The 19,160-nt window shown below is 55.8% G+C and overlaps 1 protein-coding gene across 1 annotated transcript in view; it reads right to left on the bottom strand.

Annotated features, from left to right (window-relative positions):
- IGSF21 (immunoglobin superfamily, member 21) overlaps positions 1-16,816 on the bottom strand; it is a 267,753-nt gene extending 250,937 nt beyond the window's left edge. The window contains exons 1-3 of the mRNA XM_004678549.2: positions 16,661-16,816; positions 16,471-16,548; positions 10,360-10,597 (exon numbers count right to left, since the gene is read on the bottom strand). Coding sequence (XP_004678606.2) covers positions 10,360-10,597; positions 16,471-16,548; positions 16,661-16,816 — 472 coding nt within the window. The remainder of the gene's footprint in view (positions 1-10,359; positions 10,598-16,470; positions 16,549-16,660) is intronic.
- Between the last annotated feature and the right edge of the window lie 2,344 nt (positions 16,817-19,160).

The following is a 19,160-nucleotide window of genomic DNA, read 5'->3' as shown; positions in this document are numbered from 1 at the left end:
GGCAGAGGAAGGCGGCTCCAGGAGGATGGTACAGGAACAACCCAGAAGTGCCAAAATAGTCAAATGGGTCAAAAAGTTGTGGTGGATAATGGATTATTTCTCAGCGATCCAAAAAAAGATAAACTCATGTCACTTGCAACAAGATGACGGAAATGAGACTGTGCTCAGTGAAATAGAAAAGAAGTAAAGAATAAGAAATATCTGATGTGTTCACGATCAGGTTTAGTATCGGAAAACTGAGGAGGCATCGTTGCCAGCCGTGACCTGACAGCCAAGGCCTGCTCCGGCCTGGCTGGGGGTGACCGGAGACAGGAGTCGGCAGGACACCTCCCCGGAGCTGGCCGCCAGCGCAGACAGCTGTGAGGCTGGGAAAGTCACCTGCATCCTGCAAATTAGATCCCCAAACGCTAGTCCCCTGTGCCTCACGCGGGAGGGAACTGGTCTTTGCAGACTTGGATTAAGACTCTTCCTGCTCATGTTTCAGGTCCATGGAAGAACAGGCTGGCATTTTGGAGTCTCAGGCTTTTCTTTGAGGCTGCTGTAGTCACTGCACGGGGTGGGCTGAGGGGCCCGCCAGCCTGTTCTGGCTACACAGCACACTCCAATTTGGTGCTCTAACACAGACTACTTGGCCCAGGATGGTGTGCTCTTAAAAGTAACCCAAAGAGAAATCACGTTTAAAGTGGCCAGAGTGGAGGATGCTACAGGTGGGGGGGAGGTGGGGGTGCACCCCGACTCTTCATGGGGCCCCCTAGAAAGGGTAAGCTTCTAGTAGTTTCCATGAATGATAAGGAGGGACTTGCGGGCTGAGAAGAGGTGAGTCTGTGGTCCCTGGGAGACAGGCGAGTCGAGAGCTGGACACGCTGGCTCGAGCAAGAATTCAACCCCAGGAGAAGGTGATGATGGGTAGACAGAGGTGAGCAGTTGGCCCCGAGGCGGCCACTGACACCACCACCACCAAGACCCCAAGTCCATCAGGAAACAAGAGACCGCATCCCAGCCCCCTGAACTCACTCCAGGAGGAAGGCTGCATTTTTCACTCCTTGTTTGCACCCCTCTCTCAAAGCCCAGGGTGCCTATAAACAAGCATCCTGATACACAAAGATAAATGGAACTGCTGAGTCCCCAAGCTCCAAGACCCAAACAAAGAGGAGGAAGCGCGGTGGGGAATGGGAGGGGCAGATGTCCACGAAAGCCAGACCATGCCAGCCCCGCTCCCTGGTCATGATCAGTATGTGCTTCAAAGCGCCTGTTAAATTACTGTCAGAGGCAATATGCCATATTTATGTATATACATGCTTAGGGGTGACACGAGGGAGAAATGCAATTTCTATTATGAAATCATAATGTGCATTTATCTTCAGGAATAACACATTGAAATGTTGGAGTGAGAAAAGTTGAAAAGCAATCTGTCTATAAATAAAGACCGCAGGCATCCTGACATTTTACGATGTGGGGAATTTCGGCGAGCGCTTCTCCTTTGGACATATTGCCCAAGGGATCGTGTTCAAACTCCGACTTCTTGGAAGACAGCATGGGGAATCTAGAAGACTCCTTGCTGGTCCCCAAGGAAGCAGACTTGGCTCTGATGAAGACGAGGATGGGTTGGGGCGGAGCCAGAGGGTGTGTGCCAACCCACCACACATTCAGCTCTCACCCTGGCGGGAGCATTTCAGGGAGAATATGGAATATGTATAAGGAGCATGTAGCTTTCTGTTGCCAAGTGGCTGTGGTACATGTGTTCTTCCTTCTTGCAGTGAGAGCCGATGGCATCAGACTGCAGGCAGAGTCAGGGGAGGCTCAGCCTGGCGACCTTATGTCATCAGCCCCACGACTGCAGAGTGCAGAGGCCACTGTGGTCTTGACCTTCTCAGCTCATGACCAGGCAGCATCCAGGACAACTGCAAACTTACATGGATGGGGGAGTGGGGTCAGGGGGGCTTGGAGGTGAGGGAAGAATTTGTCACTCTTGTCTCTGACCCCCAATAAGGTGGGGCAGGGTGTCGCCTTGGCTGATGTTCCTGTCACCTGCTCATTCACTTATGCCTTCACCTGCCTGCTTGATTATCCTCTCTGCAAGGGCTGCTCCATGCTGGGCTGAGAGAGGTGTAGGACACTCTCCCTGCCCTCAGGGACCTCATGGTGCTTTAGACAGAAGTGTAATTGGCAATTACCAGGGAGAGAGACATTAAAGGTGCTATGGGAACAGAAGGGGAAGGAGGAAGTCTAACTCAGCTGGGGCAATCAGACAAGGCTTCCCAAGGAACCTTCTGGAAGGATGGGAAGACAACTGCCAGGTGAGAATAGAGGGGAGATTCCAGGAAGAGAGAATGGTGGGTTGGATGGTCCCCAGATCGCAAGTGGGTTCTGGCTAAACGCAAGGTCTGGAGAAGGCAGCCATGCTAGCCCTCTGCCAGGGGAGTGGGAGGCTGCAGACACGCCCTATGCACACGCTCACCCACACATGCCCTCCCTCAGGGGCACACAGCACGACGTCAGAATTCAAACCGTCTGTTCAAACCCAGCCCTTGTGAGAACCTCCTGAAACATGTCCAGCTCATGTCGCGCTTGGGAGGGACCTGGAGCCACGAGTAAGTTTGTGGGGCTCAAGTTCCCATGGGCGCTGCTGCCGTCCGGCGGGGCGAGGCGGTGAGCTCAGGCTGCATGAGACGCTCAGTTCTCCCTCCTGCACAACGAGGCTGCTGAGACGCCCCCTGCCCCACCCAGGGGTGGCTGCAAGACACCAAGCAGGTGTCTGCCTCGGAGAAGGGGCTCAGGGCTGCCCCCTGACTATCAGTAACAGTAAGGCTGAAGCGACACTGCTGGACCCAACTGACGACGCAGCACGGGAGGGATGGCCCGGGCTGGCTGAAGGCCAGGGTCTCGCCCTCTCTGGGCCTCAGCATTTCCATCTGCAAAGCCTAGCCCGGAAGCCTGGCCTTGTGGCCCTCAGTCCCCACTCTCCATAGCCCTGAGGAACCGCCTTGGCCAAGCACAGAAGCTGGTCGGGAGCAATGGCACCGGGGCCTCCAGGCCCCTTCCCATCTGCCTCACCACTCCCCTGGACACCCACCAATGACCTCCAGGCCCTAACACCCTCCAGGCAGCCATGCTCAGCAGCCCTCAACCCCTCAGCAAACCCTACACATCTGCTGTTTTCAACACACTCCAGACCGCCTAGACATTTCAAGACATTGCACCCCACTTTAGAGACCTGGAAACTGAGACCAGAGAGGACTTGTCCAATCCCCAAGACTCTAGGGGCCGGAATCCTGCTGTGGCCTCACAGATGCCCTTTTCCCAAGGGGCCCCGCGGGCTGGGGACAGGTGCGCCACCGTCCTGGGCCGCTCCTCGGCGAGGGTCAGGGAGGCCTCAAGCCACTTGGGGCACTGTAGCTGCTGCCACTGTTGGACACGCCTGCCGTGAGCTCGTGCAGCTTCTAGAGCCCAGAAATCACTCCCCTCCCCAGGCTTGGAAAAGAGCAGCTGAGAGGGAGGGGAGGCTGGGGGCAGAGGGAGCCCTGGCGGCGGTGACATCATCGGCACTCATTCAGGCCTCTCACTGTGCCAGGTACCGACGCAGACCTTACCTTTGTCAGCGAGCGGCTGTTATTATCCCGTTTCACAGGACGCGAGGCCCAGCCTTCAGGATGTCACGCCCACCACCACCTACCCCCCCAACTGGCTCCCTCTCTGTCCCCCTCGGCCCCCTCCCGCTCTTGGGTAGGGTCACTAGTGCTGGATTTGGAGGGGTCTTACATTTGTTTTATGTGAGCAGGTGAAGGGTGGCTAAGGTGGCCTCGGAGTCAGCGGCCTAGGAGGCCCCTGCATCAGGGAGCTCAGTCCCCACGGAGCTCATTCATTCAAGACCTTTGCTCAAAACACGCTCTTCCTGAGTTCCTGGCACTGGACGAGAGGTGAAGATGTGCTGGGCCTTCATCCCATCCTGGGGATATGGATGAACTGGGTGGGTGCCCTGTGACAGGGTCAGTTCCTTACGGAACCCACTTCTAGACATGGGGGGAGGGTGCTTGTGCTTCGGGAGGTGAGTGGGGACGAGGAAGCCCTATTCACGGAAGTTCAGACTTACCCGTGTCTGGGATCGAAAGAGGTCCCCCACGTGATGAAGCTGCAACAGGACTTGCAAAGTCCGGGTTCCCCCACATGGGGCCCCAGAAGGTCCAGGGAGAGGCCGGCATGGTGTCATTTGAATGGAAGAATGAGAGTCGGCTGTGACAGCAGAGGACAATAGTGTCCCAAACCTGGTGAGGGAGCAATGGAGTGTCAGCACTCTGGGAAGGAGGAGAGGCTGGAACCCATAGACAAAGGCCCAGGGGAGGTGCAGAGGGGAAGGAAAGAGGCCAGGATGAGATAAGGCTGGGAATGAAAAGGCCGGAAGGGGAGCAGGGGGAGTCCTCAGGGCCGTGGGCCAGGTGCTGAGCAGAGCCGCTGTCTGCAGGGCAGAGGCTTGCGAGCCTGCACTGTGTTGAGGCGCCTGGCCCCCTCAAAGTCACCCTACCCCTGGCCCGGGGCCTCCCTCCCCAGGCCCCTGGCTTCCAGCTATGGAGCCGGAACACACACCCAACCTGCACCCAGGGACGTGCCTCAGCCCCCACCCCCACCCTGGGAGAGGAGGGATGACGGGACGGGTGTTGGCATGGCAGAAGCTGCGGATACCCAGGCCACGGCGCGGCTGCCTCCCGCGCCCCACTCTCTTGCGGGCACTTTGCCCACTCAAGTCTCCTGGAGATGTGGAGCAATGTGGGTCTCAGAGGGAGCTGGCCCGAGTTCTGGCTGAGTTCCGACCCTCTCTGATCTGCGACTGTACCATGGGGGTCCTCGCGCCGGGAGCCCTGAGATCACAGCTTCCAAGCGGGCGGCAGACTGTGCCATCCTCACCATCGTCCGTCCAGCTTCTCCCTATCACTGGTCACCCACCCACTCTCCCAACTTGGACCACCCAGATGGCGCCTTTTGGACGGGGCCTGCCTGCTGGGCCCAGGGTGACTGCACCCCACTGGTCATGGGGCTGAGCGGCTGCAACTGTCTTCATGGGGCTTTTTCCCCCTTTTTCATGGAGATTACTTTATGAGCAGGGATTTTGCTTTTTGCAGCAGCAGGCTCAAGCCAGCCAGGCCTTGTGTTTACGGGGCTTTCGGGGAGGGTTAAACAGCCGCGGCCAGCCCGTCCTTCCGGCAGGTGGAGAGGGATGATTCTTCTTCCTTCTCCGGCCCTAGGGTCTCCAGGGGGGCAGGAGGTGTTCCCAAAGGACACCCAGTGCCCACCTTGGGGGTTCCTTTCCAGAAAGCAGGATGCTGGGACCCAGGCTCTGGACACTTAGAGCCGAGGCTGGGCCTCAGGTTGGCTCTGCAAGGCCATGGGCACCCCACCCAGGGTGGATGCTGGTCCTCCATTTTGACCAAAGGCAACAGACCAGCAGCGGGCTAATGCCAAGGCAGAGCACCAAGAGGAAATGCCCGATAAACTGAGCACCAGGGGAAACCCCAAAGGTGCTTCTAGTGTCCTCTGTGGGCTTGCCCAAGGAACAACAGATTTTCGGGGCTACCCATGTGGGGTTGGGGCTGGCGGAGATGCCCTCAGACTTCTTCCCCCTGGGCAGAGAACAAAAGCTCCTGCTGCTCAGCAACTGCGAGAAGGCAGGTCCCAGCCCCCGGGACCCCCTTCTCCCCCAATCCCGGGGCCCCAGGGCCCCCTGTGCCTCCCCGCCCAGGAACAGCTATTTAACGGGCAGTGATGTGGCGCTGATCACACACATTCTTGTCTGCCAGCAGGTCGACTCGAGAGCGGATGTAGCAATGCGGCTTGTGTATCCTGCTAAGAGATATTTAATAAATATGCAAATCACTGCCTCTACCTCCTCAGGCAGGTAAGGAGCGGAGAGAGGCTGGAGTTAAGTGCTAAATCTCTGCACGGCATAGAAAGCTCAGCAGAGACTGGAGCTGAACTTCCCGGGAAGACTTCCATCTGGCACCTGGGAGACAGCCTGGAGGATGGGGGCGAGCGAGAGGTGGGGCTTCAGGTGGGACCCAGAAGCGCCAAGCACAAAGGGTTGTTTCACTTTAGAGGTTGTGCGTGATGCTAGGAGACGCAAGGCCAATTTCTACTGCCGGTCAACTGTCCCCCATACTATGTGGAGCCTTCCAGCCGGTCATGACCCTGGGGTGCATTAAACCAACCCCCGAATCATCAAACCAACATTCAAACTTGCATCCACCCATCCACTGACCTACTCATTCTCCCATGTCCAGACACCCCACAATCCACCACGGGCCCATCTGTCCCTCTATAACCCACCCATACATCCGCCATCACAAAAGAATCCACTCACTCAACCCTTAAACACCAGCTGACCATTTCTCTCATGCGTCCATCTACCTCTTCATCTTTCTATTGTCCTTCTGTCCCTCCACCCGTCCCTCTATGTGCTTTCCTGTGTGAAGCACTGAGCATGCAGAAACAAATGGACACATCCACACGCTTCTCCCCACCCCACCGAGGACACCTTAGCATACTCCTTGAGATCAAAGTGCAAGGTGTTCTGTGACTGGGGCACACACGACTTCCCGCGACATCTGACTTGGGGACATCTCATCTAAGGTCCCTTTCCTCCTGGGAAAACCAAGCAACTCCTCCTGGCAAGCACTCCACTGGCTTATTGATGGGTTCCCCTCCTGAATCCAGTCCAAAATTAGCACAGAAAACAGCACAGACATTTCTTGAGAACTGGGGAGAGGTGAATCTGCTGATATCACCATATCTGCCCCCAAGATATTTCCAGTCTAGAGAGGGGAAGAGACATAGAATAAATGCCTGCAATAACGCGCTTCCCAGGCGGTGCGGCTTGGGCCGAGCGTGAGCTGCTGGGGTGGAGGGCTGAGGCTCCATGTTTCTCCACCAGCACGGAGCTTTGGGGGAGGGTCTGGAAGGAGAACTGGTTCTCAACTCTGGCAGCCTTCCCTTCCAATGCAGACTCGGCTCCTTGCTAAGGGGAGACCTGGCACCTGTCTCCTGCTCTTCTAAATGAGAGGAGTGAGGTCTCACCTGAGGGGCAGGCAGCTGTGTGAGGAAATGCCCAGTATGGCAGGAAGACGGAGGAGCACTCTCTAGCAGACAGCAGGTCCTGGGCAGGGGCTGGCACTGGGTGCTGGTGTGTGACCTGGTCTATGCCACCCTCTCCTGCCTACCCGCCTCCACTTCAGCAGCAGCATCCCTGGGGACCCCATTCCCTCACCACCTTACTCCCTAATTCACAGACCCAGGGTCAGGCTGTTGGGTCCTCTCTGCCCAGGGGCCAGCTGGACCTCCCTCCTTGGCCCCTCACCAAGGGCACAGGCACTGAAATTTCCCACCGGCGCCCTCCCTCCCAGAAACATTCCCTCCCCCCTCCCCTCTTGGAAGCTGAAATGGAATTATATATTTTTTGCCATCCTCTGCCATAGACTTTCCCAGAGAACCCTGGGTAATCTCAGATGCAAATGTCCTATGCAAATCCAGCTGCCGGTTAAAATTAGGAGGAAGCCCAGGGCAGATCAGGCCTGGGCTGTAACCGGAGTCTCCCAGAGCCACGCTTCACACACACCCGTGATGTTGGCAGCTTGAACACCGGCACCCTTGCCCTCGTCTAACCGACTCTCGGTTTTGTCTCTCAGTGCCTGGGTTTGGGTAACACAAGGAGGGAGGGCGTGGACCTGGATGATCTGAGAGTTTTTCAGGATTGTCTTCCCTTCAGTGGTTCTCAGTCAGGGGTGATTGTATACCCCAGGGTACAGGTACAAGACCAGGTGCTCCTGTGGGCACCGGCACAGTGACACACAGATGGGGCAGCGTAAGAAGTCTGCAAGAGGAGTCTGGGAAGTCTTGTCCACGCTGCTGTGACCCCACGGGGACCCATGGGAGGAAGGGGTGCCGGATATGGATGAGTAATGTTGCCACCTTTACCTTGGCAGGCTTCACCCAGCACACCCCTCGCTCATGTCCTCATCACTCCTTGCCCCACCTTGCTCTGCTTCATTGGACTTTCTCCCCTGCGCCCCCATCAAGCCCTGTGTCCCCCACCAGCACCCCCCTACAGCCCCATGCTAGCATCATCTCTAATATATGTCCTGAGATAACGGGTGCTTGCTGGAAAATATATGGTGTTGTTTATTGTGTGAATGTGTTTTAATTTACATAAATTGTATTGGGCTGTACATCTCATTTTGTTGCTTAATTTTTCACTTAACACTGGCTTCTAGAGATCCACCCGTGCTCCTCTGCGTAAATCTCATCCGATGCTTCTGGTGGAGACAGAGGTTACAGAGACACGGGCTCTGGAAGGCCGGCCCCTAACGTCGCCCCAGCCCCACCTGTGAGGGTCCCAACACCCAGATGACGCTTGCCTCGGCTCTCTGAGAAGGGGGCAGGGTGCAGGCAGGCAGCACACATTTCCCTAAATGTGGCCAGGCTTCTTCCAGAACACTGATGCTCCCTCACACTGTTGTCGAAACTCGATCCAATTTCTCATTTTCTCCTAATTGGATTGGCATGAAGTGGTGTGATCTTGTTCTCGCTGGGGGAGATGGGAAGAGGAATTTTAAGAGAACTGGGAGGCCTCCCTGGTGGCACAAGGTCTCAGCACTATGGAGCAGCTGCCTGTCCTGTCACTGCTGCACGAGTTCAATTCCCAGCCAGGGAGCTGACCCACACGGTGCAGCAGACCTCTCCTGACCCTCCCATTGCTCCCCTCAGCAGTGGATTTCAATGGATCTGCCTCTCTGCTCCCCACTCTGTCTCTGGTGGGTCCTCTCACCCCCCACCCCGCACCTCTGGTCTATACCCCAGTTCTTCTATGCAAAAATAACCAAATCTTTAAAAAAGAGAGAGAATGGCAATGCACACTATAGGCCAGCGAAGGCCAGAAAGCTCAAGGGGCACGAAACCAGTGAGCCTCAAAAAGCAAACCAGTCCTCCAAGAGCAAACTGTCACTGGGGGTCTGCTCTGTGGCAGCGTCCCCACCAAGGGTCACGATACAAAGGGCAGATAGATACAGCCCCTCCCTCGGGGCTGTGGGCGAGGGCAGAGCACAAGCTGCAGAGGTGATGAGCTAATACACTGGGGTCCATGCTACAAAGACACGCAGGAGGCTGTGGGGTGCAGAGTGGGGGGTCAGAACGTCCTTCAAGAAGGGACACCCAGGGATGACAGGAATTCCCCAGAACATGGGGGCCAGTTCCGGAGCTTCTCGGAGCCTGGGTCCCCCCCATCACCAACACCACTTGGTGGCACGTGGTGGCACGAGGCAGTGCATATAAGCGGCCCTAGTGTGTGAGGGAGAGAGGGTGCGCTGCAGGCTCTGGGTAGGTGCTGGAGTTTGAAGATGAGGAAGTTGGGTGAAGGCCACTCACATGGGGGTTTGTCACTGGAATTCATGTGCAGGGCTGGACACTCTAGGTGGCGAGGAGAGATGGATGGATGGGGGAAAGGGATGGGTCAGAGGGATTGGGCAGTGGGAGAACTGAGGAACATTGGCGGGGGTGGGGGCGGCGGCCGGAAGTTGGGGGAACAAGCCTGAAGTCCACCTCCCAGGTGGCGGCGGTGGGATGGGGGGCAGAGCTGTCCCCTCTGTCTCCAGGAGGCACCTCTATGGAGGTCTGGGGGAAGGGGTACAACTGTCTAGTTGGTGGGTGAGGGTTGAGACCGAGGAGAACACCCAGAAAGGTGTTTTTCACGTTATGTGGGTAGGTCTTCCTCTCTACCTAGAGCCTCTGGGACAAAGGTCACAACTGCCTCCGCCTGGGAGCCCGGAGATCAGGGACTGTGCCTTTCACCATCAAGTGAGGAGGCCCTCGGGCCCGGACCCATCATCCTGGGGCGTCTTGAGCTCATCGCCATTATCCCGGAGCTTCCTTGACACTAGGGGCCTCATCTCCGCCAGTGAAGAACTCCCTGGGGTTACTGCCTCCATCAGACAGGCACCTTCCTAAGGCAGAAGGTCCTCCCCTCCTGGACCTGCTGACTGCTGGGCTCCTCCTCTGTGCCAAAGGACACCAGGCCCCGTGCCCCGCTGACTGTGCCCTTCAGGTGACATCCCCAGCCAAGCGGCTTCTTAGGAAGGGCTGACGGCAGCCACCTTCCCACCCACTTGCACTCACCACCTGCGTCCACAGTACATGGGCACTAGAGAAACACCGCTACAGCAGGCTGCAGGGTCTACAGGGCAGAGGCGGGCAGAGCACAGCTCACTGGGCTCTCGCCAGGAACACGACTCCAAGACCATTCAGGTTCGGGGAACAATGGGGCTTACTTAACAAACAGGGGAACAAAAAGTTTCCAAGGCCACAAGTAGCCAGCTAACTCACCCCCGCCAGTGTCCAGCATCCAGAAGTCCTGAGCAATGGGCCGCTCATCCAAGATGGCGCCGTCCCGTCCCGGAGGACCTGGAATGCGCAGTAGCCAGCAGGCAGCGGCCAGGCCTACCTCACCGCAGCTGGAGGCGCTCACAGGTGGGGCCGCGGCAGCCCCGGCCACACTCTGAAGGTCGGGATGGACGGCACTGGACGCTGGACCAGACGGCAACGGAGGCAGCAGCAGCGGGAACTGGAGTCAAACAGTCAGGAGCAGCGGTTGGTTAACGGCCCCAGAGGTGACCAGGACACGAGGCCGGTCAGCCCAGTCAACAGGAGGCAGATGAGTCAGAAACACCATGGTAACGGCTCTTCAGGTTGCTGGACACCAACAAACAGCTCTTAGAGACGCCAGGCCCGGGCCGGGGCCCCTGGTGCTCCGTGGGGCCTGGTCAGAGGCAGGTATGGCCGGGGCCCCTGGTGCTCCGTGGGGCCTGGTCAGAGGCAGCTATGGCCGGCCGCGTCTCTGCAAAGCCTCCGCAGCTTTCCTTGGAGGCCGGCGCCTTCCTCCCTCGGAGGCCCAGAGCTGCTTCGCTCAAAAGCCCCCAGCTGGCCCCTGCCCTGCCTTATATCTTCTCAGGGTCCTCCGCCCATGGGTCTGATTGGACCGTTTCCAGTCCTTTTGCTGATTGGATCGCGGCACCAATCAGCTCACAGCTTGCACCTGAAGGGCCCCTTCCTCGGTCCAGGCCCCAAATCCACAGGCCTCTCCACTGCCTGCAGCTGGTCCCACTGGGCTCCTCTCCACAGCCCTGAGCCAGGGGCTGCGTGCCCTGGGGTGGTGTGGTAGGGGACCCCCTGCCACCCCCAAGCCCGGCCTCTGCCTACAACCTGAGCCCAGGGGTCACTGGTGAGTGGTAAAAGGCCCGTCACCCACTGATGCTGGCACTTCTCGCTAGCAGCTTCTGGGGACAGGCTGTGGAGCCCCAAGATCTCGGACTGGCGCTCAGGGGAGGATCACAGGTAGTGACTCTGGGGCAGGTGAGAACTTTTCCACAGGGTCCCGCCACTTGGGGGCCATGGGGAAGAGCCAGTCTGGCTTCACTGGAAACACAACAGCAACCCATCTTCATCTCAGTCCTTTCCTAGGTATAAAGATGCCGTCTGGAGCACTGGGGTGCACAGAACATACCTTTTCTGCTCTGTGTCCAGAGGACAGCCTAATTACTCAGCCCCTGAGGGATCAGACCCCTTTCAGAGGTTCCACAGGCAGCCCCCCAACCCCCAATGCCAGCCGTCGCAGCTCTCTGCTCACTATCCACGTGCTGATCAATGCGGAGCCTGCAGCCCTCAGACTTCAAAGACTCTATAAAACATGTTTAGTGATTGTGTGTTTCTTTTAATACCAGCAAACTGGATTTTCAGGGAGAGGGGCCAGACCCACAGAGACAGAGAAAAAAAAAAGCCCAGCCAGGAAGGACTGTGAGTTGGGGAGGGAGGCAGAGGCCCTCTGTGACTTGGGCAGACTTTGAAGCAAACCTGATGCATCCAGTGGGCATGGAGGGTGGGGGTCGTCCCCTGCTCCCAGGACGAAGCGAGAGGGGAGGTAGGCATGCCCAGTCTTGTGTGGGAGCCCAAATCCCCCTCCAGCGTCTCCCAGGCCTCGTCAAGATGGCAGGGCCCAGCCAGCAGCTAGGCCCTCCGCCCCGAAGGCCAGCGGCAACTTCAGACTGCTAAGCTTTATGAGTGAGGCGCCAGCTGCCAACCTCCGAGTCAGAGAAGTCAGTGGGGCGATGGCTGCAAAGAACCTGGCGTGCGGTAGTTTGGTTTGGAGAACACACGCTTCCTTGGCACCCTGGGGACCCAGGCCAGGGGTGCACAGGCCAGCAGGGGCCCAGGCCCCAGTGTCTCCAGCATGCGCTGCAAGGGGGCTCAGAGGCGGGTCGAGTCTTGTCATCAGCTAAGTGCCCACTCAGTGCTGTTTCAGTTCGGTGCCTCCTGACCAGAGTGGCCGTGAGGGGCCCACCCAGGTGTGGGGGCACAAGGACAGGGTGCTGAGGACACTTCCCATGCTCTCAGTGTAAGCTGAGCACCCAGAGATGCAGGATGGCGCCTCCGTTTTCTTCCAAGCAAGGCGACAGGCGCAGGGTGCACCCCGGGCTGCACAGGGGCTCCAGCCACCTTGTTCTCCCGTCTTTCCCGCAAGGCCCCTCGCTGCCCTCGGTAAGTCCCGCTCCTCCTTCCAGGGTGTTTGTCCAAACCTCCAAAGGCTGCCTGGGGACACCCATCTACGCAGCGGGGAGACCCAAAGAGCCAAACAAACCCCAGGCAGGCAAGGGAAAACAGCCAGACACCGGGCGAGGCCCCGGCACCCCAGCACCCAGACCCCAGCTACGGCCGATCCCCTGGCAAGGCTCCCAGGTGAGCTCCTGTGACAGGAAAGGTGATTGCGTTTTAAATGCACCAGACAGCAGGGCTCCGTGCCCAGCTCGTATGTCTGCCACTTTATCTGGAACCAACGTGAAGTAACAAACAGACAGAAACGACTCTGGGCCCCTGCTGCCAGCAGGCAGCCTGGTGGGGCCACGCCAGAAGCGGCTGGGTGTCCAGCGCCCAGTGGGGCCAGGGCGGCAGAGGGGCGCTGGCCTGATGCCAGGCTGGGAGGTTGCTTCACCCAACAGGTGAGGACAGGCGCAGACACCCTTGGGCACTGCAGAGGCATGTCTGAAGCGGTGAGTTAGGGTGACCAGTGTAGCAAACAGAAGACACAGGGCGAAGGCTTTTTTGGTATGAGTATGTCCCACGTCCTGTATGGCTATTCAGGAGGCGGGGCATACTCACACTATAACATTCTCCTTTTTATTTGAAACTCAACTCTAACTGGTATGTGGATAGCTTTTTAACATTGTCACCGTAACTGGAAGGGAAAAGATAAAAAGAGGCAATTAGAAAATTTATATTTATGGGTCCTCCCCGGTAGCGCATCAGGTTAGGACGCAGCACTGCAGGCTGGCCACAGCTGCTTCAGTGCAAGTTCGATCCCCGCCCCAGACGTGACCCACATGGCGCGGCAGACCTCTCCTGTCTCCCCACTGCTCCCCTCAGCAGTGGACTTCATCAGTCGGCCTGTTCTGCTCCCCACTCTGTCTCTGGTGAATCCTCTCATCGCCCCTGCACCTCTGGCTTGTGCCCCAGTTCTGTATGCATAAATAAATAATTTTTTAAAAGTTTATATTTTCTGGTATTTTGATTTAATTTCATTTTGCTATTCTGTAGTCACTGTGTCATTACCCCTGCTTCTATAGTTACTGTTACAACAGCATAGAAACGTTGTCTGCCTCTCTCACACACACACATCACAGGTTCTTAAATTTATTCAGCAAACAAACATGGTCTGTTATGTACCAAATTCTTCCTGAGGCACAAGAAATCATCTAACAATGATTTTAAGAGAGTATCCTGGAGTTTGTGCTGCTCTCTAATCTCCAGCCTAGCTTCCTATCTCTATTGACCTCTGTAAAATACACACACGGATTGTTTGTGGGGCTAGAGGTATCTGTCTGCTTACACACACATGTGTGTACTGTACAAATACCCTCACCCCGTAGCGTTTCCAGAATGGGGGGAAGCACTTTCCAACCACTGCCAGCTGGGCACTGGGGTTCTGGAGTGTTCGCTGAACCAGCGCGGAACAATCATTGTGGTCTGTCACCCACAGCACACATGACCTCCCTTAACTTTCCAAGAGGCGACGAGCTAGACCATGAGACAGGCTCGGGGAGTTATGTGACTGGCTCAAGGTCACACAGGGGAGACCTGGAGAAGCTGCCTTTCAGCCAAGCCCTGTGTCCTGCAGATTCCTGCTGTGACTGGCCAGTGGGTCAGGGCAGCCTGACCCCCAAGGTCATTGCTTCCTGCCCTGCCACATCATCTGGGTGGCCGCCTACCTTTCTCCCTGAAGTCCTCCTTTGGATTTGCTGGTCTCACTTTTTGTCAAAGTAAGGCCTGATTTTTTAAAAAAAAAACAGGTCCCCTCGGGAGATGCTGCCGTGGCCTCGTCACGAGGGGCCGTGGGTTTGTGGGCTCCCTGGGTGTTTGAGTAGGATTTGGATGTGCGGTTGTGAACAGAGCTGGCTCTGCATTGCAAGACTGGATGTTTCTGCAAACCAGAGCAAGAAAAATTAATCCAGGGGAGTGGATCATCCAGGCGAGGGCTTCGGGCCTCCCAGTTCAGGGGCGAGATGGAGAGGGATGATCCATTTGGAAAGCAGCGTGGAGGATATCCCCGAACAGCCAATTAAACCACTTTTAATGGTTTCGAAGAATATATGTTCAAGTTCCAAACCAATCTCCAGACTTAGTGAAGCAGAGATAACTGGGGCTTTGGCCGTGCAAGATAAACTAGCAAAATCTGAAATGCGGGCAATCCTGTTTTACATTAAGGCAAGCGAAAATCAACACGAATCCAGGCCTTTCTCTCATTGCTGTTTGATGCGTGGTTACCCACAGGAAAACGCTCTGGTATCTAAGAGACAGCCTGGCGCAGAGAAGATGCTGAGCGAATGAATGAATGAGCAATGAGTGAATGAATGAACAGCTTGCTCGGAGGCTCTGATCATTATGGAGAGAGGGGCGGAACACCAGCTGATTGGGGGCCCAACGAGGACAGAGGCTGTTTGGGATTAAAGGAAAACATGAACAGTGCACTGGTCTACTCATTGGCTTGTAAAATGAATATCAAGCAATTAATTTCATAAATGCTTACTTAACTTGTGTAAACTGGGATTAAGCCACGAGGGAAGGGCTTTGTCACCGTCCAGTCTGTGAGCGCATTGCCCTTGAGCCAGACACCTGCCTGACACTCATACCTGACCCAGGGGCCAGGTTACAGGTACAGGAAGGTGTCCCTCTTGCTAGAAAGAGCTCTGGGCAGGCCCATCATGGAGGGGGACTTCCCTGAGAGTTTGTGGTCAAGGTGGGCACCTCTAGCCCTGCCTGCTCCTTCCTCCCTCTTCCCTCCGCTCACCTGGGAGGCTTCTGGCTGCTGCCTCAGTGACAACTCTGACTCTGCCGCCCCCTTGCTGTGTGACCCTGGACTGGCTGATTAACCTGTCTGAGCATCTGCTTTCTCATGTGCAATATGGACAGCGTGAGAGTGATCAGCTCCTCGGGCGAACAAAATTAGGTGATGAGGAGGCCCCTGAGTTATCTTAAGAGACCAGATGCGACTAGGGATCTCCCTCACTGGGTGGCAGAGTGGCTCACACCAGGCCCCATCTGGTCTGGGGCGCACATTCTAGGGGACAGGGCTCCTGACCGTTTTACCTGGGACTCTCCACTCCCTCCACCTTGGCTGCCCATAGCAGCCAAGAATTTTAGAAGGTGCTAGAGCCTGTGTTGTCCCTAAACCAGCTATAACAGAATACCTGGGGAATGTGACTCACGGGTCAGTACCTTTTCTGGGCTCCGAAGCAATTCTTTAATAACTCAGGTGGCTCAGCACTAACATAAGATCCCTAGCAAGAGGCTGGGGACCTGGCGAGGCGCTGGCTCACATGTATCACTGCCAATCTGCACCTGTTCCCTGGGCCCCTAGGGACTCCAGGTTCTGTGCCAGGGCCTAGGAGAGGTCTACCTAGAAGAGGCCCAGGTAAAACAGAAAGGAGCCCTGCTCTCCTAGAATGTGCCCCCAGCCAGATGGGATCTGGTGTGAGCCCGTTCTGCCACCCTGTGAGGGGGATCCCTAGTCCCATCTAGTCACTTAAGATAACTCAGGGGCTTCCCTGACAGCACAGGGGGTTAAGTCTCAGCACTGAAGCTGTTGGCAGCAACTGAGATATGAGTTCGATCCCCAGCCAGGGAGCTGAACCACATGGCCCAGCAGACCTCTCCTGACCCGCCTGCTGCTCCCCTCAGCAGTGCTTTCAGTAGACCTGCCTGTTCTGCTCCCCACTCTGCCTCTGGTGAGTCCTCTCAGCACCCAGCACCTCTGGCCTACACCCAGCTCTTGTGTGCATAAATAAAAAAAATTTCAAAATTAAGATAACTCAGCTGCCACCTTCTCTAGAGCTGGTGCTACAGCAACTGGCAGCTGCAGGATTTTACTGAGCATTTTGGGGAGCCTACTGGTAAGTCCCAGACTCGATAGCCCTTGGCTGTCAGCCCATCTGAGGTTCCTGTTGGAAGAACCTGGCCAGTCAGCGGCTGTGACAAAGAGGATGGGTTGAGGCCATGATGAGCTTTTCTGTCTAAGCCAAGCATCACCTGGAACTAGAGAGGTTGGGCCGAGGGGCAGAGCCCTGGAACCTGTTTGCACCTTGGCATCCCGCAGTCTAGGTGCCTCACTGTAGGCCAGCTGCCGGAGGAACCCAGCTCTCAGTGTAAGGGCGATCAGGGGTGCAGCCGAGTTACATGAGGATGCACTGAGAGGCAGAGACCCTGGCACGTAAAAGGGGCTCCGTAAACACCCCATGCTGTCCACCCGCCCCACGTCCAGCTTCTCTCTCCACTGCCCAGGTGACCTCAGACCCCACTTGCTGGGTGTGGCTAGTCTGATGCCGAGGCAGATGCTAACTGGAGGTACCTCTGATGTGTTGTTTACAGAGGGTCCTTGGCCACACTTGGGGGGCTGGTGTGAACGGCGGTCAGGCCACCAGTTAGCCAGTGGCTCCTCTCTCGGGCTGACCCCTAATTCAGAGCCACCATGAAATTCATACTGAACTTACCCAGCTTGGGCTGCGTTCCTGGGGGCCTGGGCTGCTAGTGGGCCGCTGCTTTCATGGCAGACACAGGCTCTGGGGTCACATGGACCTTAGTTTTATCAGTAGCAGCTGTGATGCCCCAATCAAAATCTCTGCACCTCTCTGGGCTTCCTTTCCATGACCTCAAAATGGTCCAAACTCACCCCAAGTTTTGGAGAAGGTTATGTATGCTACTTTGGCTACAGCGACGTCTCTTTTCTTCAAGTGCGTCAAACTACTTCCCACCTCAGGAACTTTGCACTTGCCATTCCGAGCGTGAAACTCCTTTCCTGGGCTCCTGTTCAGAGATCATTTCAGCTTACAGCTCACCTTCCCAGAGAGACCTTCCCCGACCGCTTGGCTAAGCAGCCTGGCCGACCAGGGGCCTTCTGGCCGTCAGCCTGCTCGTTTTCTTCTCCGTCCCTGTGGCGATCTGAACCGGCTTTGCTGGCGGATCTTTTTGCTTTTTCTTCTCTAATAATATAATAGTTTATGTTTACATCATTTTGTGCATTTTTCCATCTTAGTTGTAATCCTCGTGAGCTTCCCATCACCAAATCACCCGTGTGCCATCACCATAGTCCAGTGCACTTCCTCCCCCCACCGTTTTTGATCCCATTCCCCACTCCACCCCCGTAAAATGTCTCTGATATGTAGTTGTTCATTATTATTATTATTTTCTCCCCTGGTCCTTTATACTTCTGAGTGAAACCATCTGATATTTTTCCTTTTCTTCCTGGCTTATTTCACTAAGCATGATCCCTTCTAGCTCCATCCATGTTGCTGCAAAAGACACGTGTTTATCTTTTTGGTTGCTGAGTAATATTCCATTGCATCTATGTACCACAACTTTATAATCTAGTCATCTATTTTTGGGCATTTGGGCTGTTTCTGTGTCTTTCCAACTGTAAAAAAGGCAGCAATAAACATGGGGGTGTAGGTGTCTTGAATCAGTTTTTTGAATCAGTGTTTTTGTGTCTTTTGGGTAGAGACCTAGGAGTGGGATTGCTGGGTCCTATGGAAGCTCCAAGTTTAGCAGTGTGAGAAATCTCCAAACAGTTTTCCATAGTGGTTGCACTAGTTTGCATTCCCACCAGCAGTGCAGGAGAGCTCCTTTTTCTCATCTCGTCACCAACATGTGCTGTTGTTAGTTGTTTTAGTAAGTTGTTGGCAGATCTGTTTACTAATCTATTGCCTGTGCCCCCATGAAGTCCCCTCGAAGGCAGGAACTATCTTTTTGAGTTCATCATTCTAGCCACAGCATGTCATGTAGTAACTCTTGGTCACTATATCCTGAAAGTGGTAATCATCTGTATCGAGCCCTTAGAACACATTAGACACTGTTCCAGGCACTCCCCAGACATCAACTCATTTGCTTCTCATCACAGGCCATTGGTGGAGGAGGACACCGGGCCCAGGACAGGGGAGCAGCAGGCCAGCGTCACACAGCGGTTCAGCTCCAGAACCAGCAAGCCAGAGGAGTGAATGAATGAGCGAGCTAGATCACCTCCACACACCCAGCACCCAGCCAACACTCAACAATGCTGGGGGAGGGGCCGCCCAACAGCACGCTCTCTCCTCCCTGCTTGTCTGGTCTGCATGTCCCAAGGGTGCCAGCCCCCCACCGCGCCCTTGCACCCTCATCCATCCTGCTGCCTGTGCTGTCCATGTTTCTGTGATCAAACTACAAAATAGACATGTATATTTAAAGATATGGTTCTACATTTTAAGCAGCCAGAGAGCTAAATATTTAAAGGAGCCCTGTGAATTATTGAGTCACCTCTGTAGTGGATTCTTTTCTTTGGTTGTTTCCATCTCACCCTTGTCCTTCAGCTCCAGATCTGACTCTCACCTTGCCCTCAGAGCCTCTGACCCTTGACATGGGGTATCGGGTGAAGAGCCAGGGGTCTTTTATATCCAGGCATGGCCCTGCCCACACAGACCCACAGACCCGGTTTGTCTGTCTCCCGGGAGTTGCTGCTGGACATGCCCCGACTGAAATCTTGCTGGCTTCAGCTGACTCCAAGCCCAGGAACACTGAGTGATGGCTGTCTGCGTGCCAATTCACCATCACCA

Source organism: Condylura cristata, unplaced genomic scaffold (assembly GCF_000260355.1).
Source record: "Condylura cristata isolate star-nosed mole 26May11 unplaced genomic scaffold, ConCri1.0 scaffold00008, whole genome shotgun sequence".
Lineage (NCBI taxonomy): Eukaryota > Metazoa > Chordata > Mammalia > Eulipotyphla > Talpidae > Condylura > Condylura cristata.
This window is presented reverse-complemented; position numbering and strand designations above follow the sequence as displayed.